This window comes from Anas acuta, chromosome 9 (genome assembly GCF_963932015.1).
Source record: "Anas acuta chromosome 9, bAnaAcu1.1, whole genome shotgun sequence".
Taxonomy (NCBI): domain Eukaryota; kingdom Metazoa; phylum Chordata; class Aves; order Anseriformes; family Anatidae; genus Anas; species Anas acuta.
In genome coordinates, this window is record NC_088987.1 from 24,157,026 (window position 1) to 24,183,919 (window position 26,894).

Below are 26,894 nucleotides of genomic sequence, written 5' to 3' on the forward strand. Positions count from 1 at the left end.
TGATTTAATCTTAAAATATTTTATTAAGCACAGATAATAATGCAGGAATCCATGTAATAAAAAAAAAACTTCAGAGAAAAAGCTATGTTATAATGAGTTACTATAAATATTGCACTTAGAATTCTTATTTTACATATATAACTCCTTAAAAAAAATGGACAATTATTATAAATTAACAGCTTCCAAGTAACTGGAATTTGGTATGTTTCAGATCAGATGGCTGTGCTGCAAATCTTCAACTTTCATATTCAGGATTTGTAACTGATGCCACTTTGTGCTGGAATGAGCTTAGGTGGGGTAGGAGGGAAAAAAGGGTAAGCATGGTCTTAGTGCTGACAGTCAGTGTTTTCATGACTTAAACTAAATGAAAATTCTTTTCCAAGAGAGATGATAGAGTGCAGCTACAGAGTTCAGTTTTAACATGTTCTGTTTTTCAAGGCATTCAGGATCTTTTGGTTCTTAGTCTTAAAACTCATGACAAAGCTGTTGGGAAGGACTTTGCCTCTACCATCTTCTTCTACTTGACCCATGATGATGTAGTTTAAACCTACAAAGGAGAGTGTGATATTACAAGGCAGAACTCCAGGGCGTGATCTAGTAGGTATAGTTTGGTACCTGTGGTCTGCATTCATTTTCACTGTTACTGCTGTCTCGTAGCATTTTTTCCTTCCTCCCCAAAGCATATACAAAGCATACAATGAACCACATTACATAAAAATCAAGTACATAAGTAAGCATCTACTGTATAGTTAAACATATGGGAGATTTTTTTTAAATAGAGCTTGTCAAATGAGTCTAAAAAGCATTAGAAAGGCAGTATAAACAGTGGATACCATAGTCACTAACATCCAAACAGGAATGCGTCTCAATTTTTGGATATTTTTTCATATGCTCAGTTTGTAAGATAATGCACCTTATTCTTTCCATTCCCTTTTTCTCCCCTAAGTACATAAACATACTCTAGAAACATATAGAAGCAGTTCGGTAAGCAGAGTGGATTTGATGTGTGATAAACCCTGGCTTTGGAGCAATCAGGTGGATTTGAGTATTAGAGATTTGCAAGGCCTCAGGCAGGAAAGAGTGGTGTTATAAGGGAGTAAGCAGAAATGCACAGAGTTTAGATATTAAATAATGGCTATTAAATAATTCACAGAGATCTAGGAAGAGAAACAACAGTATGTGGTTTGGAGCCAGCAATCTACCTAAAAGGAGACAGTTTGTTCCACCAAGGATGCTATTATGTCTCCCAGACAGCTGTCTGGTTTCCAAAGAACTAAAGGTAAAAGAAAAAGAGATCTGACAAGGATTGTTCGCTTTGGTACTGCCCCCTTTGAAGGAATACTTAACATTTAGGACACCACTGGCATTTACGTGGGTTTCCTTTTTTTGTGATTATTAGATTATGTCGACTGTTTCCTGCTATGGCTCCATCCACGTTCTGTTTTACTGGTTTGCTCAGGAGGAAAAGCTAATGACTGTCTTATTTTTTTGCTTAGTTACTTCAGTGAAACAGCCTCAGTACTTCTTATAGCATTGTATAGGTTGCCCTTACTATGTTTAGCTGGCAATCTTTGTTGATCTGCTCGGTAAAATAATGCTGTTTAAAATAGCTATAGAAATACTAGCTGTTCGCAGGTATAGAATGAGCTATTCTATATTAGTACTACTGGCATTGCTACAGCAAAGATATAAATCTATACAGGAGAGAAGCAACAGCATAACACAATTTTTATTTGCTGTGACACACTGCTCTTTCAGGTTCAGTATGCTGTTGTTTTTCCATTCTGTATAACTGTGTATGAAAACTAGATCCAAAACTACATATATGTAAAAAAAACAAAATCAAACTGAGTTTCATTTGAGAGAGCCAAATCAGATTTTACTTCCTGTCATGCAAGTTTTAAAAACAGTGTTTTTCAAACTCATTTGATCTGAATCTCATCTTTTATAGGTAAAACTAAGAATGAAATACAGAATCACAGAATCACAGAATTTTCTAGGTTGGAAGAGACCTCAAGATCATCTAGTTGTTGTCTTAATTTCATTTAAATATTAGTTGCTGATTATAGAATCAATTATTGTAATTCTGAGTTTTGTGGATGTAGTTCAAACAGCAATTTTCAAAACTTGTCTTTTATGAACAAACAAAGCAGTTATTTTGCTCTACTTACCTCTTCTGATGAGAGGACATTGCTTACATACTACAACAATCTTGGCACTCATACTCTTGCCTGCTTGCTGGATTGCTAGATTTCCCTCCTTATATACATTAATGATCGATATTGTTGCATGCAAACTTCCAGCACGTGTTATTGCTGTGATTACTGTTCCAGTTATTACTAGAAAAAAAGACATTTGATACATTTTAATTATTCTTTTAGAAATAGATTTGGGGGACCATAGGAACTGAATTAACATATTAGTCCTTAATTAAGATGCAAATAATACTGGAAACGGTCTCTCAATATGTGGGTGATGCCAATAATAAAAACTCACTACCAACAAATTTTGGTGGCACCAAATATAAAACTTCCTAGAATGCATCAATCATTTAGAAGCCCTGATCTGAATTTTGATAATTTTAATTAAGCACTACAACGTGATACTATTTTCAATGACTTATCTTAAAACAGTGGAGAAGATAAACTGAAAATACTCTAGCACAAAGCTGAATTCCCAGCTCTCCTGCAGTCTCATGCTGCAGTGACTTCATTCTGCTTTAGGGTGCAGCCACTACCCTGGTCTGGTTTTCAGCAAAATGATACTAAGCTGTCCCCACTTCCCTGAAACAGCAGACTTTCTCTAATTGCATGGGTTTAGCGATAGAGTGAATTAGATTTAAAAAGAAAAAAAAATGGTTTGGGGACGAAGTTGTTCCATCCAAGTTGCCATACAGGATTAATGGTTGTAAGGCATCTTTTAAGGGAATTAAGAAGCTAGGTATTGGTTTGGGAAAAGCCTGAGACATAACAGATCATCAGTGACAATGCTATCCAATTATACAGCAACCACCCTTTTTTATCAGTGATTTGTGTCTGCAGATGAAAAGCACTGTTTTTAAGCTTCCTTATGTTATAAATGTTATGTTATAAATGAGGTCTCAACTCAATCTGAATTTTGTAATATTTATAAAACAAATATTTCTAAAAGGTATAAAAGGCAAGTAAACAGAGCTGGGTGTGCAGGGAGTCTACGCTCCACCAACGCACACACGAACATCAAACATTCAAAATATACAGAACATTGCTTTACATACGGAACCTGAGTATGCCTATACATACGTACAATCAGGAAAGGTAACAAACAATCCTCCAAGTTCCACGACTCAACAGTCTCCATCTTCCATTCCTTTTCTTGATTACATACAAGTCTCCATTTTCCATTCCCGTTGAACAATATGTCTCGCTTTAAGTTGTCAAGCAACTCGGTCTTCAGGCCTTATGTATCCCGTCCTTCCCACACTGAAGAAAAGCATATCCATCTTCTTTTCAAGGCCAGTAGGGCCTGGGTCAAAAGGCACGTCCAGGTCACCAGGGGGCGTAACAGCAAAAGCCTTCGATGGCTGTAGCAGCAGAGGGGCATATGGCGATGGCGTAGCAGTCGGATCAGTAAAGGAGCCCGCAGCTCCCTCACTGTCTGGCAAGCCACATGCTTCTGACTGTGGTCCCACAGGGCTCTTTAAGGCCTCAGAGACTGCTCGCCAGGTGCCGAGCAATCCCACTGCAACCTTGTCATTTTTAGTTGCAGAGTCCCACACCTTGACCTCAGTTTGGTCCCATATTTCAGGCTCATAAACTGTCCGATTGTTAATAAGGAGAATGAGCTGTAAGGTTACCAGGACAGTCTTTGTTCCTAAGGACGTGTGATTCCCCATAATGCGCAGCTGCTGACCAGCGAGGGGCAGTTGTGTGCACAGGTCCGCTTCTCTCAGCTCGAGCTTCTCTCCAGCTCCAGTGCGCCTATTCCCAGCAACTTTCTGTACGAGCTTCTCAGAGTGGTTTGCTGAGTCTGGCCGAACCTATCTTCATGAGGCGATCAAAATGCCTGTTCCCATCCTGGTCTCCATTCTGCCAGCCTGCTCCTCTTCACCTCTTTTTCCTGCTTCTTTACTGATGTAACTTCATTGTGTTGCCTTTATCTTTTTTTTTTTCTTTTTTTGAGGGCAGTTTCCCTCTTATACCCTTCTCCCCACAGCAGTTCTTTTCAATATAACTTTTCACTGGTCCAACAACTTTGAATGTAACAACAACAGCAATCACCCAGAAACATCCACGCCTTAACGGCTGGAGAACAAGAAACCGGAGACTGCATGGAGTCTCCTGAATCACCCTTCTTTGTTCCCTCTAAACTCTTATATTGCTGATGGCCTTGTCATTAAGAGTCTAATGTTATCTCAACCATGGGGCTTTCCAACCATGGCCATATTCCCAAATCTCCCCTTTCTTTATTAATATCAACCATTTTCTCGACACGAATTACCACCCCATATATAACACTTATAAATTATTTTTAAAGTATTTTGGAAGTTTATAAACTGAGTTGTGGAACAGTCAGCAGGTATGGCATAAAACGTGTAATGGCTGGTTACAGACGAATGAGGTGACGATCCAGTAACTGAATCAATGCTCTCCTACAGGAGGTTGCCTTAGATTTAGTCATTTGGTTTTTAGATTGAGGAAGTATGCTTGTTTCAGACATACCTGCAGTGCCTATTTCAGAATATCTCCAAGAGCGTTTTAAGCAATACACAGATACTAATGTCAGATACACACATAAGTAAAAACATCACTTATGTATTAATTAAAACTCAGAAATACATCTGGTAAAATTCCTAGATGTATAAACATACAGTGTCAAATCAGTAAGAAACAGACTTTGCTTTCTTACCGAAGTTGCTTGAACAGTAATTGCTTTCAAGAGTCCCACTCCTTTTACACTTTTGCTGGCACAGGGCAACTGTAGGTTTCGAACCTTTTTGAAGAGCACATAATAAATTAAAATTGAAAAATTCGAAACAAATGCAAGCATTATGTTTGGGGAAATAAAAATCTGGATATGCACATGAACGCCACAATAACCATAAACCCCTTTCCTGCCATCAACTGCAACCTTTCCGTGTGCTTTTTAACGGTATTACACAGTGGGATTTTTACAGAGAAATTGTTTGATTGTGCTGTGATTTTAAATGCGTAACTTGCTAGTGTTCTTGCCTATTGTCATATAGTCCTTGTAGTATGTTTTAAGTAAGATAACATTAGATTACAGTAACATTTACTTCAGAGGGAGGGAGTGGATTTCTGTCAGAAATTACAGTGCTGTGATGGAAGAGATCAGAGTTCAAATTCCCATCTTTTTTTTTCTATTTTTTTTTTTTTACATAGCATCATGACATGACATGAAGTATTGTATAGTTTTTATTGATGACATTGAAACACATTATAATGTGTGAATTATCTACTTAACGTTAGGGGCTACAGCTGCTTAGCACTGATTTACATTTTCTTTCTGAAACAATGCTTTGGTTAAAAACAAATTCTCTACTTCACACCAGCTCCTTTAGCTGGATGTTAGTAGACTCTGTGCTTGATCTGGCTAAGACTTTGCACATAAGGTTGTAGTGTTTTTAAGGTTTTAATGTCCTTTTCAAATTTGTTTGGAATTGGTCGATGAGGTCACAATTACTAGAAAGATGGATCTGAGAGATGGACAGGTTAAAAAATAGATAAATCAGACAACCTACATAACCCTAATTTCCCCCTGAAAGAAAATAAATTAGTTATGAAGAATATCTTGGCTTTTTTCTTCAGAATGCATCATTCTGCAGAAGTCTTAGCCTATAATTTGTGAAAAAGAGCTTCTGACTGATTTCTTATTTATGTTCTTACAGTTCTCATTTACATTATACTTCTCTTTTAATGAATTTAACTGATACTTTTTATGAAGATTCCTGAAATTCATCTGAGTGGCAAACAAATTTGTCTTCCGTGTGTATCCATGACTGTTAGATCTTCATGTTCATTATTTTGCCTTTCAAATCCCAAGTTTAAAAATTCATCGCCATATTTTTCATTGATGTGGGTTTTGGTTTTTGTTTGTTTTGCCTTGAATTGTGTTTGGTTTTGTTTTGCTCGTTTGTTTTTAGTCTTCATTGATATTCAGTAAGACTCTTTGGAAAGCTTGCAGCATGAGATGTGACAGCCTTGATTAACTGAGACAGGGTGTTGGAGGTAACTTTAAGAAGTTCTTTATAGGGAAAAAGAGCTGAAATCATTAGATTACTAGTCACATCAGAATGATTTACAGGTCATTATGATTACATGTTTTTCATGTTTATTTTCATCTATTTTAAATACCTCAGTCTCAGTATTTAAGCACCACAACTTCTTGGTCTCCTGCTGACAAGCCATTTCTGTCCTGACTGCTGATACATTTTAAGTACAGACCAGGTTCTGTTGCAAAACATCATAAATAATTTTGTTTTGTGCTATAACTGTATTTTAAACTGCTCTCATTCAGGTTATAGAAATTGTACGAATTTGTCCCTTCAGTATGTCAGGAATGAGGTAGTTTTGGCAAGGCCTTCAAAGAAATCCTCCCCTGATCTTTCATATGTTCTGTTTGGTCTCAAATATAAAAGGAAACTTATTTTTAGTCTGATTTCTTCATAAATTTTTGTCCCTGAAAATCTTTGAATAAAAACAATTCTGTCAACAGGATGTTGGCAGAATCTGAAGAGGGCTCAGGCAGCTTCCATAACGATTTATCTTAATAACTACATGAAGAGAAATATGGCCACATTTTTACAAATTAACTTATTTAGAAGAAAAAGTTCCTCGAAATAAAACTATTTCCTGAAATATGTGGAACTTCTTGTACAAAATAATTTTCTTCACATTTCTATGGAATTTGGTGAAAGATGCTTGCTAGTTAGCTGACAAAAAATGAGAAGAGACAAGAACATTCACTGAGCTGGAGTGAGTAACTGTTACAGTGAACTGGAGAGTCTTCTTTTTAACAATGTTAACTAGATTCTATGTGCTCTCTTGAGTATATTAGTTTTCATTAATTTCCTCAACATCTTAAATACTAACAAACCAAAAAACTAACTTTTAATATACCTTCTGTTATTTTTTTTCCAAAACCCTCTTCTCCTCCTGGAATACATTATTTTTCTAATTAAATAAAGCCAATAAAAAAAAAAATCTTACTTGATGTAGAAGGGGTTGTTGTGGTAGTAGGTGGAACTGTAGTTGTTGGTAACTTTTTTGGTCTAAATTTATAATGGCCAATAAAACCATCAGCTGTTAAACTTAAATCAGATAAAAACTGAATAAGCAACTCATTTTTCTCAGATAGGATAGGCCTGGAATAGAAAAAAAATAACTTCCATTAGTTTTAATGTCAAAGCCAAAAACCATTAATAGAATTCTCTCTCACACACACACACACAAAAGGTGTTTCATGTTTATTATTATAAATGCTCTATCTGCCCCCAGACTAATACTGAAATACATGTTCCTTTGCTAGCATGTCAGACACTGATGTTGTAACTGAGAACCTCTGTTGAATCATAACCTTCTGATTCCTGAGGGTTATGTCAGTGCAAGTATCTTTAAATTTCTGTGTGGCTTCATTGCAGACTTCACTTACATGGAATGAAGAGGGCTAGATTAATGCCTTGGGGAAATATAATAAAGAAATCCTCAATAGATAGCAGAGGTGAGCAAATGTTTTAGACAAAAATTTTTGTCTATAGAAAAATATATTACATATTTGGAAGGTCTAAAGAAAATTAATTTGATGTTGGACTCTGGAATTGTTCAATAAAAACACTAAAAAATATTTGGGGTTGGTACTACTTCTGCAGACCCGGGTTTTACCAATGATTGGATATTTATTACTGAGGCCTTAGAGAGCCGATGCTGTTATTTTGATAGGATTTGAAAATTTGTAAACAAGCACTCTTCTGTGTGTTAATTTTCAGTTCATAAACTGTGTAGTATCTACTGTGACACTGTTTCTGGATTTAGATGTGGTGTGATGAGGCTTCATTCTGTTAGAAAACTGTATGGCATGCAAGTCTAGCAAAGGAACACTTCTCTTGTTCTTTTGAGCATTCCACAGACCTTGCCTCAATGTTCATTTATAATTATTAACACAGATTATCTTGTTTGGAAAGAGGAAGAAAAATTAATTTAGAGATAAACATAGAGGCAAAAGATACTTGAGAGAAGAAAAGAGAAAATAGTTTTAAGATGTATTTTCACTGAACTGACTTTGTTGCTTCTCAGGAAATCTGATAGAGTTCAGGATCCTTTAGCAGGAGTTCTTCAAGATGCTTTTTAGGGCTTTTAGAGTAAAAACTTGTCATTCTCTCTTTTTTTTTTTTCCTTTTTTTTTTTTTTCCCCCCCCAGGTATTTCAGAAATCAGCTCACTGAGGGTTGAGTTTGACATATCCAAAAGTAAGTGTGTGATTATCTGAAATTCTGATTTACCGTTACTGTGGTAATTGCACAGATTGATTTTCTTACCACAGCACTGATGCAGGCCTGAGAATTAGGAGGGGAGTTACCAGCTGTAGGAAAGCTTTGTTCTGCTTGCTGAACAGCAGAAGTAAAACACCAAGTAATCAAAAAAATTTGACCAGTGTATCCTATCTTTTTTTAAAAAGGCTTTTTGTCTCAAGGGTGGAGGGTGTGTTTGTTTTTTAGAGTGATGATTTCTCCTAATTTATTATTATGATCTATACCTTTCATTTATGCAGTGTACTAATTGCACTCAGGAATCAGATACGTGGTTATGCTATGTGCTTCCTGGTTTACAGCTGGATCTGGGTTCATGTCTGCAACCACCAAAGGAGTTCAAGGTATCCACTTTACTAGTCTTTCTTAAGTATGCTGTTTCTGTTACAAAAAGCCGCATTATATTGTCTATAACTACTGGTTAATGAGTTCCACCTTGTTTAATTGCTGTGTCAGATCCGTAAATAATACTCTATATAGAAGTCCTTCTTCATGATTCAGTTTACATACCATGATTTCAGTTGTTGTTTTTTTTTTGTTTTTTTTTAAATGGTGGTCCTGTCCTTACTGTTTTCCTGAACCTACCTGATAAATTTTGGTGAGAATTCTGCAGAGCTAGTGAAAAATCCCCAAGAGCCATACTTTCTCCCTTTCCACTGGATACATAAGCTGTCTATATATTATTTTTTAAGGGAAAGTGACTGTTCAAGCTCTGGACTAGATCAGGACAGTAAGCAATGCTGTCCTAAAACTATCTTTCAGGAAACTTCTAACATTCTGTAACAGGATATCTCATCTCTGAGCTATGTGGCCTGGGTCTGAGCCCAGACTTCTGCTCTTATTTGCCTGTTGCACAAAGTCCATATTAAAATGACTATATTTTTGAAGCCCACTAGGGCTTTGGCAGACCAATTCACAGCTTTGACCTGCTATGGAGAAAGACGCTGAGCCACAGTTGAGGGGTGGTTTAGGAAGCCACTCCTGGTCACCTCTCAAGGATTAACTAGCACTTCTTTCTTCTGCGTTGCCTTGTCAGCCAAGACCAAATCCTGATGGTTCAAAGCATACTGCACAGCTGGGCTACGTCTTAGCTGGAAAGAGGCAAATAAGTCACAGGGACTGGAGGCCACTAGCTTCATTATGCAGGGGTATTGTTCCCTGCTGTCTTTTGAGAACCAAGGGAAGGATAAGATCTTGTAGAGTTCATTTCTTACGTCAGTTGTAAAAGGTCTGCAATGTCACAACTTAAATAGGAAAAAAATTTAGAAAGTTAAACTGGACTTGAATTGTGCTCTGTTCGGGTTGGAAACTAGTCCGTGTGCTCAATCATCCTTTGGATCCAATTTGTGCTCAGCAAAACACCCATGGCAGGAATTGAAAGTATTTATTTGTATGGAACATTGCTAGTTAAGTATTTCTAGGGGGAGATTCAGTTAGGTTATTTTTTGTTTATTTTACAGGAGCTTAAAGGTAAATACCTTACTGATCTATGCTCAGCTGTAATGGATGGATTTGCAAAGTCACAATGAGGTTCTCATGCTGTGCTCCTCAATGAAGTACCCGTCTACCTTGTCGTAAAGCACTAAATAACATTACTAACCAGTCATCTGTTGGCCATTGTGTTTTACTCTGTGTAAAATACTGGCGTGTGTGCAGTAGAGTTCCTTTGGGGAAGAGTTTTTTTACTTCAGATGATGATGATTTGTTATCTGCTATATATACTGGTGCTTACAACATTCAGCTCAAAGAAATGTATTGCCTGTTTGGAGATGTATTCAGTCTACCTGCAGTCATTCCAAGTGCCACAGCACTGCAAGGCAACAATGCATGGCATCTTTTATTCCAGGCAAAACTCTAAGCTGGAAAGTATGAAGTGGCTTTGCTATGGACACATACTTGAGGCAAAAATGGAGGAGTTCTGAATGTCATTTGGCAAAGGGGTGGAAGTGGATGTCCAAGACTTGTAACCCACGTTCTTGCCTTATGGACTCTTTAATACTAACTCTGCCTTGCACGGTCTCCTTCCATACTACAGCCTTTGTGTTGGAGGCAATAAGGAAAGATAGTTCTACTTCTGCTAGAGAAGATTGTCCTGCAAATAAGGAAGTGATTATGTATATAACTACAGCTAAAATTTAGTCTCTTGCATCATTTTAATGGCCTAAATTAACTAGCACTTCACAATTTTACCTATAAGACTTTCTGGTGTCAGTGTTTTTTACAGAGCAGGTTTTTAACTTTAATACAAGAAGACAACAATGAAGTTAAGCCTGAAGGAAGTATCTTTTCCAAATAGGAACATGGTGTTCCAAAAAAAAAAAAAAAAAAAAAGGCAACTCCAGACCAAAAGCCTGAGGTGGCCGAAGGAAACTGAAGTTAGTATATTTTAGGTGCAATACTGCCTTTAATTAAATCCTTACCGAATTTCAAATACATTTCTGTAGGGGTAGGCTTACTTCCTCTATTTCTAACATTGTCATGCTATTAGGTAATGATCAGAAATAGCAAGAGAAAGAGTATAGCTGCTGCATGGAGAAGAAAAGTCTTTTTAGAATTCTGCAGAACGTCTGCCTCCCCTCTTGTCTCTGGAGGATATACCACATAACCTTAGAAAAACAACCAACCAAAAACCAAAAAAACTCACAGTAAATCTCAAGAAAGATGGAGGCATGCACCTCCTCCCTTATACCATAATTAGTTGCTCTTGGGAATCAAACTAGCTGTCACTTCTGAGACTTAAATCTATTCACACACTTCCATGAATTTTTTAATAGCTTGTATTTCTTCATCCCCTTCATCCTGTAAAGCTACTCAGTTTTAAGATGCTTAATGGAAGGGAAACAAGGGAGGGAAAAAGTTTAAAATTACTACCCTTACTCAAATAAGACATACTTTTTAAATAATTATAATCTACTATTGCTACCGTTGCTTGCACTGGGGCTGTTCCTTGGTCATTGGAAAGGTGGGGCCATTACAGGGAGGTCTTGTGTTTATTTGAGGGTTGGGATTTTGAAAATGGGGTGGTTTTGCTTTTGTTTTTTTTTTTTTTTTGAGCACGGGTGTGAAGGATGGTGGCAGCAGCAGTTTGACAGTAAAGCTGCTGAAAGCCTGTGGTGCTATCCAGCACGCTCCTGTGCCAGGAGGGGACACACCTCAGCACAGCTGGAAGAGATGGTGAGCAGTGACGCATGGAGCAGCTGTGGAACCTGCAGAAGGGGTGTGACTGAAGGTAACATGAGTCAGATCAAGTGAGTCAAGAGCCAAGGGACTAGGGAATTCAGCTGGATCCTGCACTTCAGTATCTACCACCAAAACACAGTAAGTGATGCTAGTGTTCAGCTAGCATTAATACTGGTATCATACCAATATCAGTAGCGTTACTGCTAGCATTATTAGAATGAGCTCTAATGAGCCTTGAGGAACAGGACAGAACATGAGTTGGAGCCAGGGCTAGTCATGGAGGGACAGAGGAAAAGAGAAAACCCCAGGAGAGACAAGATACTAAACAACTCCTAGAAATGCAATTGGAGATAGAAAATGAGATATTGAAGGGGGAAAAAAATATCTTTCAAAAGCCTAATACAGAACCATTAGCTAAGTGACGTATAGTGTTGTAAAGTTCATCATCAATGACAGTTACTTACCCTGGTGGACTGTCTCCACAATACTTCCCAATCCTTTTCGCATCATTGATTTCCCCACCATTAAACACTGCAACATAGTCATATCTGCAGTAGTTGTCTCTCTCCACGTCAAACTTCTCAAACTTTAATTCTATTAGCTGCAGAGAAAGTGCAAATAACTTACTAAGGCTTCGGTATGCAGAATTTGAGCAGTACTTATAGTAAATGACCTCTTCATATGAACTACTAAATGATTTTTGCCTTCCATAAAGCAAAAGTCCTTAATCCACTTGACTGTGGATTTGGTATTTGAATCTCTCTGGCAAACACTTCAAAATAGGACCTTAATAATCTATATAGCATTTTGTTCTCAAGTATATGCAAATATAACTTCTTGTAGTTATCTTTATGAGTAAATGTAAACTGAATAGTAATAGTTAGGTGTTGCACTGTTTTTAAAGAAACTAACTTAAATCTAAACCACAGAAAGAGGGCTGTTAGTGCCATTGTATCCCCCTAGATACACTAACGAAAAAGCAAGGCCAAAGTTGGTAAGAACCATTTCACTGACTAGATCAAGAGCAGATTTTGAACCATTGCTCTGTGGTTGCAAATCCTGTATTTACTTGATGTAGAAATAAGAAGGTCAAACACAAAAATATTAATAGAAAATTACTAAATAATAAGACTAAAACCAAAGGAAACTAAGTAGTTAAAGAAATAATGTTTCCATACAGAATTTCCATAAATGTTAGGGCTTCAGAAGTCCTAGCTGTGAACTAATATAACTTATTTCTGGTACTGATGTTATTTTTTCCAATATAACTTGTAATTTATGTACTTTTCTACTCAAGAAAGAAAAGCAATGGAAAATAAATTGAATGTATGAGTCTGAAAGTAAGTCCTGCAGCATGATCGTCAGTTGTGTGCAGCAAGGAAGGAAAACATAACTACATGAATGAAACAAAGGTAATGCCTGCATTTAGGTTGCTTCTTTATATGAAGTACGACAGTATTTTTAATCATCCTCCAGTAAATAGCACAAATGAGACTTGAATGACAACACTGAATTGTGTTGGCTGTGGGTATGCAGAATTTCTCTTCAAAGGGCTGTCTCAAACAAGATGCTATTAAATGTGTTAAGACTACAAAGCCATTTGTAGATCACCTACATGTTAATTTACTAACATAGTAAAGGTGATCTTGTTCTACATCTGTAATAAAGGTAGCCTGTTATCACCTGATGTTTTAGCTTTGCCAGGATATATTTTTGCACTCTTGACATACAATGCATCATTTTGTTACCTCAAAAGTATAAGTAGCCCAGGGCAAAGAGAAACAAACTTCAAGGACAGTGACTTGGTTTCTGAGACAAGCAAGAGATTTGTTTCAAAAACCTTGTCACCAATATGGGAAAAAAAGCACTCTAAATGGAAGTACTTATCTCATTGATAGGCTTATGATCAAAAAGATGGTATAGAAAGGAGTAATGCAAGTGGAAACACTGAATTTTTCCATACACAGGAAAAGCAGCATGCCATCATGCCTACTTTACTATTGTTCAGGAGTGCTCTTTGCACTAACAAAGAGGTATTACATGATAGATTAGAAGCTCTTCACCATCATGAGGAGCTGCTCTATCTTCTGAAATAAATGAAGAAATTATTTAGTTATATTAGAAGCAAAACAGTGGCTTGTTTTATTGCTCACATGCTTGTGAAAGGGAAGTGGAGACAGTGTAACCTAGACTTTGGCAAATGGGAGAGTGAAAAGCTTTTTTATTTGAACTTGGAGAGAGATGCTTACTCACTACATTTTCAAATTTCTTTTGTTATTGTCAAAACTCTCCCCCGTTTGCATGCAAGCAACCACATTTGCAGCACATGAAAGATATATATTCGGACACATGGATTTATGGAGCAGGATGCTGAAAAGGCACAAGATAGTGCCTTAATTTTTATGCTTACATTTCCTAGATCTTTTCTACAAGCTTGGGAATAGTTTTTAGGCTTATCTAGAGATGGCTGGAAAGAACTGACGTAATCTGCAGTTTAAAGGTAAGGTTTTAAAAATGAGTGCCTCTCTATAGGATTGTTAAATGACCTAGCAAGGAATGTGGATTAAAGAGGAGCACAGGAAAGACTAAGCTGATATACTGCTTCAGTTCAAGGGGAAAAAATATCTTGGGAAATGGAAAAGTATGAAAGGTCTTAAGAATATATTTATTTGGGGCAGCTTTTTATTTAGAGGATTATGATCATGAGCAGAAGATTAAGGAGCAAGTTTTCTTTATGTGTAGAGGAATGTAAAAAGCTGGAGATAGTTAAGAAACACAACCTATCAAACATGCTCAGTGACCAAGATATTCAGTCACTGTAGAGTTTCTGCCAGGTTACAGAGCAGATGGCTCAACAACAATCACAGAATGTGAAGCTAGGACTGAGATGAGCTCTACAGCATAGGGAACAACATGTTCTGGCCATGTGTGGCAAACAGTGGCAAATGAGCCATATTTCTCTACTGTTTGAGTCTTACTGAAGTGGTAACGTATACTCTGAAGGCGTCTGGCTAATTATGCAATCATGTTATGAGATGAAGTCTTCAAAATATAAAATAAGACAAATCTTATGACATGTACATTGAAGATCCCTGTGCAAGACACATCTTAATATATTCCCTGTACTGCAAGCGGAACCAATAAAATAATTTCTGCTTTTAATAAATTCAGTCAGCTCTACTCGAGTCCCTCTGTAACAAACACCACTAACACTGAAAATGCTACAGATGGAGTTAGACTTTAAACTTAGCATTTGTCATCATCATGCCTGGTGCTGAGATGATCACCTCCTCTAACTTAATTTGTATGATGTTTAGTTGATGATTAACAAAATCAACTTCAAAAGATCCTCTTTAAAAGTCTCATCAGCCATAGATGGTCTGAAAGTTTAATGCAGGGGAATGTGTCAGCACACATAAACCAGCACGTAATGTTTAGTTTCCTCAAGTGAGCCAGGTCATGTATGAGAGAAAGGTGAGTACAGCTGAGGCTAGGCGGGCCCACACTACTCCAAATTTCAGCCAGGCACTGTTGGAGTGCCATGCAAGCAGCACATCGCATGCACGGGCTGTTGGCAACATGTCAACGCTGGTGAGTAGCGGGAGGTGCGGGGCGATGGCGGCACCTTACCTGGTTCTTTGGGGCGACGATGTGCCAGGAGCACGTAACTCCGGCCGGGTAATCCCGCTCCGGCCAGTTGGGCGTTTGGAAGGAGCCAGAAGGCTTCTCCAGTCGTCCCCCGCAGTATTGATCCCCTGGAAGTACAGTACACTGTGCAAAGTAGAGGCCAAAAGCAATGTGTGTGACCCAGCTGATGCACTGGCTTCGCTGTGCCAGTGCCCAGGCATTGGTGGGGTGCCGTAAGGCCTCGGGGCAGATCTAGGCCGGGGCTGCTCCATGCTGGACACAGACAGTTCTGCCCAGCTCCTGCTGGCCCCAACAGCTGAACCATGGGGTATGGCTGAGCCCAGCAACTCAGCTGGTGGTGCCTTGGGGAAAACAGATTTAAGAAAGGGCAGAAAGATGATGTGAAAGGGGGGGGTACAGTGAGAACCAGCCCTATGAGCACCTGGGTCAGAGGAGGAGGAGGAGTTGGAGCATGGCTTCCCCACAGCTCCTACTGGAGCCATGTAGAGGTAACGGTGTTCCCTGAAGGAACTGCCGCCTATGGAGAGTCCACGATGGAGCATGTCATTTTTCTCTGTATCTACTCCTCACAGTCCCAAATTGCAAGCCTATATCAGGTATGTAATCTTTACTTATAATACCATTAGGAGTCTATTAAAGTGACTCTATCATGTCATGGTTGTCTAATACGTTTTTCAGGAAGTTATCCACAGTGTTGGAACTGGAAGGACTAATGAGTTAGCTGTCATCTGCACTACATCAGCCCGAAAACCTGTCTAGTCTGGTAGCAAAATACCAAAAGCCTTGAAAAAATTCAATTGGTATGGCAGGAACCCAGTAGTATGACCTCCCTGTAATGTCCCAGATTTACCAAGCGAAAGGTAATGCCTTTGTGTTCAATAACCCCCAATAAGTTTTTCTTTCTTTTTTTTTTCCTAATTGTTTTTAAACCTGATGTAAAAATCTTCAATCTGTGATGTCCCGTGGCACAGCACTCTCCACCACTTGACAGCTCATTGGGAAGAATCACCATTTCCTTTCCTTTGCAGCCACTTGCTCATCTGCCTTTCGTATTAGAAACAGTGGCTGTGTTCCCCATTCACTTTTTCCACACTGGCTGTGAGTTGAGGGCCCTCTCCTATACCCCCACTGAGCTTCTCTTTACCAGCCTGAAGAGATCCATTAAAAGGTTTCTTTTTCATACTGTTTTCAAAAAAATGTCAAGTTTATGTATTTTTTTTGTTACTTATGGAGCACTGGCATGGTGCTTAATTATTGCTTTTGTTATTATGCTCAATTAGTGTTTTCATAAATTATTCTATTTCAAACCCACTATCTCATTCCTAAGTACTACAGTCAATTCAGAGCCTGTCGTATATATAAAGTTAGTGTGTTTTCTCCCGTATTTGCAACATTTATCTACATTGAATTTAATTTTATTGACAAGCTATTACCATATTGCTGCTAGATGCAGTCCTGCAATTCAAAATAGTCAGCCCTCCTCTTTACTATTTTGATTAACTATTATGGGTAATCGCTATTTGCTAAGTAAGGTAATTAATGAATACATTGAGCAACACAATCCCTAATATTTCTAGCAGCACATCTTTAGCATTAGTGTAGCTCTCCATAGAGTTGTACAGTTATATTTGTCTTCAGCACATACATAATTGACAGTTACCTCTTTCATGTGGCTCTGCTGCAGAAAACTTTGCAATGAATCCACTTCCAGCCGTATTAGCATCTGAAGTCATCTGCACCAACATTTTATTGCTGTTGGATACAAGGGCGCCTGGTTTCACAGTACCACAGAACCTGCCAATGCGTTGTCCATTGGCATGGCCGTTGTATATATCCACAAAATCATATCGGCACAAGTTGTCACTTTCCAGGTCTAAATATCTAAAAGAAAGAACCACAACTTTTCCTTCTGGAACCTGCAGAGAGAGAGAGAGAGAGAGAAAGGTGTGTGTGGGGGGGGATATATCTTGAGGTGTGACTGACACATATCTATCTGATCCCACTTTTTGCATGGAAATTTTCATGTCCTTCTACTCTCACCAATTAACCTATTTTTCTCAACTATGCTCTGGTATGTTTTTTAAAATATTGGACCAATCGTAAAAATAAAACTCTAGCGATCTCTGTTAGCATTATCGTCTTCCTTTATCACAGAATTTCTAGGTTGGAAGAGACCTCAAGATCATCGAGTCCAACCTCTGACCTAACGCTAACAGTCCCCACTAAACCATATCCCTAAGCTCTACATCTAAACGTCTTTTAAAGACCTCCAGGGATGGTGACTCCACCACTTCCCTGGGCAGCCTGTTCCAATGTCTAACAACCCTTTCGGTGAAGAAGTTCTTCCTAATATCCAACCTAAAACTCCCCTTGCACAACTTAAGCCCATTCCCCCTCGTCCTGTCACCAGGCACGTGGGAGAACAGGCCAACCCCCACCTCGCTACAGCCTCCTTTAAGGTACCTGTAGAGAGCAATAAGGTCGCCCCTGAGCCTCCTTTTCTCCAGGCTGAACAAGCCCAGCTCCCTCAGCCGCTAATGCACTGATGCACTGTACCCTCTAGCCAGATTGTGATAGTTATATGCCTTCAACTCCCAGATCAGTTTGTACTGTTTCATTTCTTTGCTGAAAGTATTGCAATCAACCATGCAGCTCCTTGTCACCAAGTGAGGCTAGGAGGATAAGATTAATGAGATTTTTTTTTTTTTTTAAATACAGAACAAGTAATTTACAATTTTTAGAAAATAAAATGGTTCTTGTTATCTTGCTGATGTGTCATATAATTTATCAACATTATTTACATTTGTAACTCCAAATGGAAACTTTACAGCTAATACTGTACAACCCTAATAGTCAGCTATCAGAGTGGGTTCATTTATCATTAAAGCTGAAGTGAAAGAATTATATTTGGAAAGAACATGTGAAACTATGAGCAGAGTTCCAAAAAAATAATTGTGCGTGTCCTCAATACAGAAAAGAGTTTTGTTTTCTGAAATATCTGGGGAAACATAAGACAAAGTAAATAGTCTTAAATGCTTGTATCTGTAGACATTGTGAAAGAGGCAAGAGTAGTGAAAAGGATGTAAATTGCGAGAGTATAATAGTCTACAAGGAGGAGAACGCTTCCTCGGATAGACTTGCAAGCTTTTAAGCAGCACACTGTGAAAATTATTCTAATGAGCACTCAACTCTATTTAACAGGACAGGAAGAAGGGAAATGGTATTTTAAAGTATAGAGGGAACTTAGGCAGAGCGTAATTATCTTCATTCAATTCATAGTCTGGTAGAGTGGTTACCAATTAAAATAATTGCAGCTGTTCTGTTTTACTGAGACACTACTATCATAGAATCATAGAATCATAGAATATCCTGAGTTGAAAGGGACCCTTAAGGATCATCAAGTCCAACTCTTGACACCGCACAGGTCTACCCAAAAGTTCAGACCATGTGACTAAGTGCACAGTCCAATCTCTTCTTAAATTCAGACAGGCTCGGTGCAGTGACCACTTCCCTGGGGAGCCTGTTCCAGTGTGCAACCACTCTCTCTGTGAAGAACCCCCTCCTGATGTCAAGCCTAAATTTCCCCTGCCTCAGCTTAACCCCGTTCCCGCGGGTCCTGTCGCTGGTGTTAATGGAGAAAAGGTCTCCTGCCTCTCGACACCCCCTTACGAGGAAGTTGTAGACTGCGATGAGGTCTCCCCTCAGCCTCCTCTTCTCCAGGCTGAGGCCCAGTGCCCTCAGCCGTTCCTCGTACGTCTTCCCCTCCAGGCCTTTCACCATCTTCGTAGCCCTCCTCTGGACACTCTCCAACAGTTTCATGTCCTTTTTATACTGTGGTGCCCAGAACTGCACACAGTACTCGAGGTGAGGCCGCACCAGCGCAGAGTAGAGCGGGACAATCACCTCCCTCGACCTACTAGCGATGCCGTGCTTGATGCACCCCAGGACACGGTTGGCCCTCCTGGCTGCCAGGGCACACTGCTGGCTCATATTCAACTTGCTGTCTACCACGACCCCCAGATCCCTCTCTTCTATGATTTTCAGCTTTAAATATATAACACACACTTAATATATCTTAATATATCTGCAGTAAGTCCACATTTAAGGTACTTCATTTAAGAGTTCATGAATTTTTTTCTTCTTAACAGTGACTCATTTTAAAACACCAGCTTGAGATAAACTAGAACTGAACTGTGCCTATATGAAATCATCAAACAGCATTGGAATTTTATGAGTCTCAGTTGTTAAAAATGCCTTGTCAGATGGAAGTAGATAGATGGAAGTGACTTAACCACAAAAGAGAGTAATAATAGCAACATCTCCAAATGTAATGAAAAATGTGCTGTATACATAATAAGGTTACTTGCTCATGCAGATACTTTTATGTCCAGTGCCAGTACTGATTCTGAGGGCTGACTTCTTCAAGGACTGTTCACATCTGTCCAGGGCCCTTGCAGACATGGGCTGACCAGCCCCACAGCAGTTCACATTGTTGCACAGAATATAGTTTCAGAACATTTTCCTTTATTCCTTGTTCAAAGTTCTTTCCAAAACTGCATGCAGCTCTCCTGTGGTGACGCATGTTATTACTACTACTACTACTACATTAAAACCACAAAACTCATTTAATCTTACCAGAAATTCCACAGCACGATGACTATGTTTTAGGAAACTTTAAAGCCAGATGTTAGGTTTAACTGTCATGCTACTGAAATGAGCAAGCTATATAGCCAGTATAGGAAAATAACCCACATGTATCTATTCAGCTTAACGCCAATACAGATGTGTGGACATTTTGTAAGACATCCTGTGAAAGCAATATGACTCCTTGAATCACTGCTCTCATAACTAAATGTCTCATTATTGCATTTACTTTTGTCTTGTGGTCTGAATCACCAAGAGGCATTAAGAAAAGGAGTTAAGAGGAATTCAGGATTCATGTCAGAAGACCTGAATGTTATTTATGGTTATACTACAAACTCTGAGACAAAACAGATCAGTTAAAAAAAAAAATCTGACTGTAAATTCAGTCAGATAAAGTTAGATTCAGGCAGCTCTATAAAAGCAGCTTTTTTTTTTTTTTTTTCCCGGAAGTAGTAAACCGCTGTATATAAAATAACACATACTCTTCTGGGGTTGGAACACTTGTTATTCTTAAGTCTATGCAACTGGAACAATAGGAATTAATTTAGATGACCTTTAAAGGTTATCATGTTTTAATTTAATACAGGCTGAGCTGTTTGTCCAACATTTCCTACAACAAACCATGGTTTTCAGTGTATTTGCAGTTTTACTAACTTATTTTTAATGAGTTTCCCCTTTTTCTTCCACTGTTCTTGAAAGTTGAGCTGCTCTATCACATTAGGTTAGTTTTATTAGTGCTTATGAGATTTTTCCCTACTTTCTCAGCTTCAGTTTCTTCTTTGAAGACGTCTTGCCCCTCCCAGAGTTTGGAGAAGGAAACTGAAATATGAGAGGTGGCTCGTTCTGGGGTAAGAAACAGGCTTTTTGCTGTCCTTCTAGAAACGCGTTCTGGTTTATCCAAGTCATTATCCTTCAGTAACGCCAATGGGATCTTGCTGACAGCTTTGCTGCACAAGCACATTGAACCAGCACCGCTCTGCTAGTGCCAGCCTCGCACCACTCACTTCTGCTGCCAGGCTTTCCCCTCCCTCCTGCTGGCCCAGGGGGGGCATTGAGAGAACCAGGACAGGGGACCGACCTGCGCTCAGGGGGGAAAGGAGGCTGGCCAAGCAGCCAAACTCTGAGTTGCCAGTCAACCATTCACTCAAGTCTTGGGTTTTCAGGTTCCCCTTTTTCTCTTTCCACCATTGACTATGTTATACTATACTACATTACATTATAGATTTCATTACAGATTTTAGTCTCTCCAGCTTCTGTTAATTCAGCCTACTTACCTTGGCAAAGACTGTTCCCCACAGAGGTACTCAGCCACATGGTTGTGTATGTTCAACAAGGAGCCTATGCCAGACCTTAGTTGTCAGAATAATCCTTGCTCACATTTAGCTGAATTTGGGGTATAAGTTATTTATGTATCATGTTTATATATATGTTTGCACATACAAATGCGTGAACTCAGTTCCTTAATCACAGACACTACGTACTGTCATTACTATATAAACTAATGTTATTGCTTATTAAAATAATAATTGTCATGATTCACAAAAATAACAAATGCGTTCCATCATGTTAAAATGAATTGAAAGTTTGTGGTCTGACCAGATAACATGCGAGAGTGCAGCCGATGGTAGTTCACATTCTGGCAACAGCCACACCAGTTAGCAGCTACTCCCAAGGAATCTCGCCCTGAATACAGGCGTCTTTGCAAAACAATACATTTGACTTCTACCATTTCCTTTTTAAAAAGTTGAATCTAATGTGTTAAGATCTGCCAGTGTTTATCCTAAGACATTAAAAATATTGCTCCATAAGAAACCCAAAGGGAGAAAACACAGGCCAGCATGACTCAGTTTTGTTTACTTTGAGACACGTCTGAGCCTGATGCAGTAAGAAGATGGGATACCTCAGAGGAGGAATTGGAAGGAATCGTAGCTCTGTTCTTAAAAAGAAAGAGGAGTCAAAAGGATGAAGTGATGCCTTCCCTGCACAGTGTGCCTTATTTTTCTGTTTTATCCATCCAGCTGGTATCTCACAATTGCAGAGCCACCATGTCTGCCCCTCCTTGTCAACTGAGTGTGACGGACCCATACTTGCCCTTGGCTTTTCTTATTTGATTCTCTGGACTTTTTTAGGATCAGATATGACACTGAACTCACATGAAGGATGCCACTTCTTTTCACAAACCTGCAGTACTCCTATAGTAGGTTAAAGGAAAAGAGCAGTCCCTGAGCTTTTAGGGAGAGTTGTTCTAGAGCGTAATGCCTATAAATCATCTGTGTAGATTACTGACTTCTTAGAAAGGGTGGGATTATTTCAGACACATACATCTCACCACAGAATAAGGTTCCCAGATCTTTTTTTGGTTGCCATTCATTGCAGGCATTTCATGTAATCTTAATCAAAATTCACTTACATTTAACGTACTTGAGCTGTTTTTCTGTTGTTGTTCTGACTGAAAACAAAGCTTTTTCATGATGGGCCTCTTTAAGTATCTGGCAAGATATTCACACTGTCCCACTCTTCCAAGTTTTTTATTTGAGATTATTTGCTTTGGAAATAACCTTTTGTTGGTGGAAAATCCTGAAATGCCAACCTTCTGAGAAAATATTTTGGCTGATTTTTAAACCTATACTGTAAATGTTTAATATCAAAATGCTGATTGTATGTTTTGCCACAGCAGTCCTAGGTAACTTTCAAAAACATATCAGCTACTTTCAAGCCAAATCATATTATCTGTCTCTGCTGAGAATGAATATGAAAGATACTTGGAATTACATCCTGGGAAGAACCATAGTTCCTGCCCAGTCCCTTGTTCCCTAACTCCATCATCTCCAGCCACAAAGGAACAATTTTTAAAAATCGTATCAGTTTGCTTTCCCTGGCAATAGCACAGGATTATGTTAAACTATGTCTTTTCAATCCATACAACCACGGGTAAAGACCTGTTCTCTACTAGGAGGGACACTGCACAACTACATAGGAAAACGAATGCTTAAAATGTAGAGAAAACGATTCAAAATATTTCAGTCCCCCAGGGCAGATTGCCCAGATAAGTAAAAATTTTCAAACCCTGCTTATTGTCAGCAAACCTGCTGGAACACAGCTCTCGAACCTATAAATATATAACCTTACGTAACTCTGATAGCCTTAAGTATCATTTTTGCACATAAAGTTGTTAGACTTTTAAGAGAACTACTGTCTGCCAGAAAAAGACAGGACAGTAATCCAGATTCTTGGACTATGTGACACATTTGTGCGAGGTGATGGCCAAGAAAGGATTACAGAGTATTAAAAATAAATGTATATGACATTTTAGATAAAGCAATATACATTACTATAGGAAAGGAAATAGCTGTACAAATGACTTCTTAGCAAAACCAACTAAAAGCTGCTGGGTAGTCTGCCAAGGCTGTAATATAACCACAAGCATGTGCTGAACACTTCTTAGAGCTCTTAGAATAGAGAAGCTGTTTTCTTTAGCCAGCTGAAAAAGTCCCAGTCTCTTGAAATAACAGAACCATAATTGAGTTAGAGAGACTCTTCTAGCTCTAGCAAACCAGTTGGAAAGACTTCAGCTGACACCTGAATGCTACATTGCTTTATCTGTATTACCCGTAACATTTTCTAAGCCTACTTTCTTCTAAAGAATGAATTAGCTGTCACCGCCTCACTGGGGATTTCTTCTCTAGAAGATGAGATCCTCTAGTTGAGGAAACAACAGCCTCATGCTTCTTGTGACCCAGATGCAAAGTGAATCAATGTCTTTCCAGTCTTGCAGACTTGCCAGATCCTGCATGAGGCACAGAGTTTTCAGGAAGGGAAGGTGCTCGCAGCCTTTGGCTAAAACTGACAGGCAAAAGCCTTAGTCACCTTCCAAGATCAGATGCTAAATGAGGAAGCCTAACATAGTAACTGCAGCAAATTTCTCCATGGCAGTGTAACTTGCTTTCCTACTGGGGTACTACTGCAAACTGGTCTGAGCCTCAGCCATATCTGGTGAAAGGATTTTGTTGTTTAAAGTCACGCTGACCAGGTCCTTGAGCATACCCTTGGCTGGGTAAGTCACTTTCTTTTTATAGAGAGTATGGACTGAGTCCTCCTAGTTATGATAGCCTTTGCCTTCCATATATCCTTGCCTACACATCCAAAACACAGTGTTCTGCACAATTCACAGGGAAAAAAAAAAAAATCAGCCTGGCATAGTAAACAGCAGTGTCTACGGTACTGCAGTTGTGCACCTCTTCAACATTGGGTGAGCTACAAGAGGGTAGGCGTACATCAGTCAGAAGGGCAAGAGTAACGGGCAGCACAGCAGTGAAGTAAGAGTGAGGATGATTGTGAAATGCCAGAAGCCATTGAGCTCCCTCCCGTGATCCATAAAGCCTGAATGCAGGCACAGCTCTGCTACAGGCTTGTGGTAAGGCTGCTCACATCTGTGCAAGGCTACTCTGGATGCTCACATCTTGCTGGCAACAGCAGCATTAAGTCTGCAATGAAACCAATTGGTGTGGATTCTTTAAATACAATTGTTCTCTTCTCCCTCTGCTTCCAGTAGAGGATGAAGGGCAGATCCATAGGATTCATCAGTAAATTCTTTTTCAGGGCTGCTTCCATTTGTAGTCTGAATTTTTAATGGTAAAAAAATAAAATAAAATTACACTCTTGTCACCAAAATGATAATTTTCCTCTGGATTCAATTTTGAACTTTTGAAGATCCAATACCAACTTATATTGATAAATTAACTTTGATTATTTTTCCTTCTATTTAAGGCACGCATGCATGACTCCAAATAGAATTTGTGTCTGCTCTTTAGATTGTAAACTGGGCCACACTAATTGCTGTAATCTCAGCTTCTTCAGACAGCAGGAAGCATGTTTGTTTACAAGCATATGCTACATCTCACATCATGCTCTTCCAGATAATACCAGTCACAGATTAAAGGTAACCTTTAACTTGGCCCTAATAATAAGGAAACATAAAGGTGCAGGAGGCAGCTGCTGCAGCTTCACTGGTATCCTTCAGATAAAATGATTAAAATTACATCTTTCATTTGGTACAAGAGTCATTTAACAGAACGCTGTAAACAGATCAATGTCTCCTGCTTTGCATCAGCATCTCTTTAGTAGCAAGAGACAATTATTGTGTAGCATCCTATTCAACAGCCATCACCTAGCTTGTAATGCAGCCTTTGAACTAAGGTTATCTTTGTCTTCAACACAGAGACTCTTTTTTTTCATACTTTTTGTACTTCTTTTTCTTCTGTCAAGTCCACATTCTAGGCCTGAATGTCACAGAAGGTCTAAGTGAACTGTGCCTAAAAAAAGAGGGGAATTTAATGGGCAGTTTTGGAAGGTGCAGAGCTTGGGGAGACGTGAGGAAAAGTAGTATTTATTCAGAACTCTTTCTCTGAGTTCGTGGATAAGGGCACATCCAGCACTGAAGTGTTTAGTTCTAGCTGCTTAATGCTCCTTGCTGCTCACGAATACGATGTCTCTGCCCTACAGCCTTATTTCAGCATCAAAATGTCAATCATACCACATGCTTTTGCACGGTCATTTTCAAATGTAACACCACATTCTTACTGCTTTATCAGCTTGCTGTATGCCATACTCAGTTGTGCTGGCTGGTAGAACATTGTTATTAGCATGCTATGAGGAAACCTGTTCACAATATTTTTGGTTTTGCTTGAAACTTCTCCTGCTTCTTGCTGCCAACAAATTTTGCTTTTCTGATGCCTTACATTATCTACACCTTACAGCTTTACTTTAATCCTTTTGGTCTTACTATTGATTTCTGTAGTGATGGGAATAGTACATACTTGCTTTTATGGGAGTTGATTTTAAAACCATTAGAGGTGTTTCTGTGTAAGTCAATTAAATTTTGATTCTGCTAATAGATAAGGTCAGTTCCACAGTGCACCTTTCAGCAACTGTCATCGTATTAAGAGTAACCCTAAAACACTCCAGGTAGTTGAGCTGCTCTGAGTTACTGAGGTCACTGCTGCACACATCTGCTATATGAACCACTGGCACTAACAACACGCAGCTCTTCATCGAATCACAGAATCACTAAGGCTGGAAAAGCCCTCCAAGCTCATCTGGTCCAACTATCCCCTTACCACCAATGTCACCCACTAACCCATGTCCCCAGGCACCACGTCCAACCTTCCCTTGTACACTCCCAGGCACCGGGACTCCACCACTTCCCTGGGCGACCCCTTCCACTGCCTGACCGCTCTTCCAGCACTAAGTTTGTGACAGGAAAGCCTCTTACTGTGATCTTCCAAGTGCATTTGCTGTTCGGAGGGTAGACTCCAGGAAACCCTTCGCTCCCAATAAACCCCGACTCTCCAGACACAACTCCTCCACATGCAAAGGTAGGCCTGAGAACAAGAAGAAAAAAATAAAAATAAAAATCTTTCATTTACTGCTCGTGTGCCAGCAATGCTGGAAGGGACAAGCACAGAGACGGAGCCCCGGGCCTGCCCCTCCTCGCTCCCCCGGCTCTCAGCCCCGCTGCCCAGCCCGGGGCCGCCCTGCGGGGCACCGGGGGCCGCGGTTGGGAGCCCTGTGGTGCCGGCCGGGTGCCGGCGGTACCTGTGCGGGGCGGCCTCAGGGCGCGCCGCCGCCAGCAGCGGCAGGAGCAGCGGCAGCAGCGGGGCGGCGGGCGGCATCCTCGGGCGGGGGCAGCGCTCCTCGGACGCCCGCTCTGCCCCGCGGCCGGCGGAGGAGGAACAGCCTTCGGCCGCCCTCCGCCCCCGGGGCAGGGCAGGGCAGGGCAGGGCCGCCCTCCCTCTTTGGCTGGAGCCGCCTCCTTTTCCCCCGGGGCCGCTGCCCGGGGGTCCCCGGGGTGCCGCGCGCTCCCCGCAGCGCCGTGCCCTGGGGACGCGGCTGTCCCCGTC

General features: G+C 39.8%; 1 protein-coding gene and 2 long non-coding RNA genes across 3 annotated transcripts; 2 read left to right on the forward strand and 1 right to left on the reverse strand.

Annotated features, from left to right (window-relative positions):
• On the reverse strand, positions 1-26,894 carry PCOLCE2 (procollagen C-endopeptidase enhancer 2). The gene is made up of 9 exons (XM_068691622.1): positions 26,590-26,894; positions 26,267-26,375; positions 17,012-17,267; positions 15,334-15,458; positions 12,168-12,304; positions 7,209-7,363; positions 4,888-4,971; positions 2,172-2,339; positions 1-547 (listed from the first exon to the last, which is right to left on the reverse strand). Exons 1-9 carry the CDS (start codon positions 26,664-26,666, stop codon positions 417-419), a joined length of 1,242 nt encoding a protein of 413 aa, XP_068547723.1. The 5' UTR covers positions 26,667-26,894; the 3' UTR covers positions 1-416.
• Positions 7,392-9,954, forward strand: LOC137860866 (uncharacterized). Its single transcript, XR_011099231.1, has 3 exons — positions 7,392-7,719; positions 8,416-8,463; positions 8,766-9,954. It is a non-coding gene; the product is annotated as an uncharacterized lncRNA (long non-coding RNA).
• LOC137860867 (uncharacterized) lies at positions 11,476-16,551 on the forward strand. The gene is made up of 3 exons (XR_011099232.1): positions 11,476-11,841; positions 13,001-13,115; positions 16,030-16,551. It is a non-coding gene; the product is annotated as an uncharacterized lncRNA (long non-coding RNA).

Bases quoted from the DNA above. Each gene is read 5' to 3' on its own strand.
- PCOLCE2 (XM_068691622.1), bottom strand. From the start codon at position 26,666: ATGCCGCCCGCCGCCCCGCTGCTGCCGCTGCTCCTGCCGCTGCTGGCG. The intron at 17,268-26,266 runs GTAAGAGGCTTT...CTCTCTCTGCAG, and splicing joins AATGCACTTGGAAGATCACA to GTTCCAGAAGGAAAAGTTGT. The intron at 7,364-12,167 runs GTAAGTAACTGT...TTTCTATTCCAG, and splicing joins TGTGGAGACAGTCCACCAGG to GCCTATCCTATCTGAGAAAA.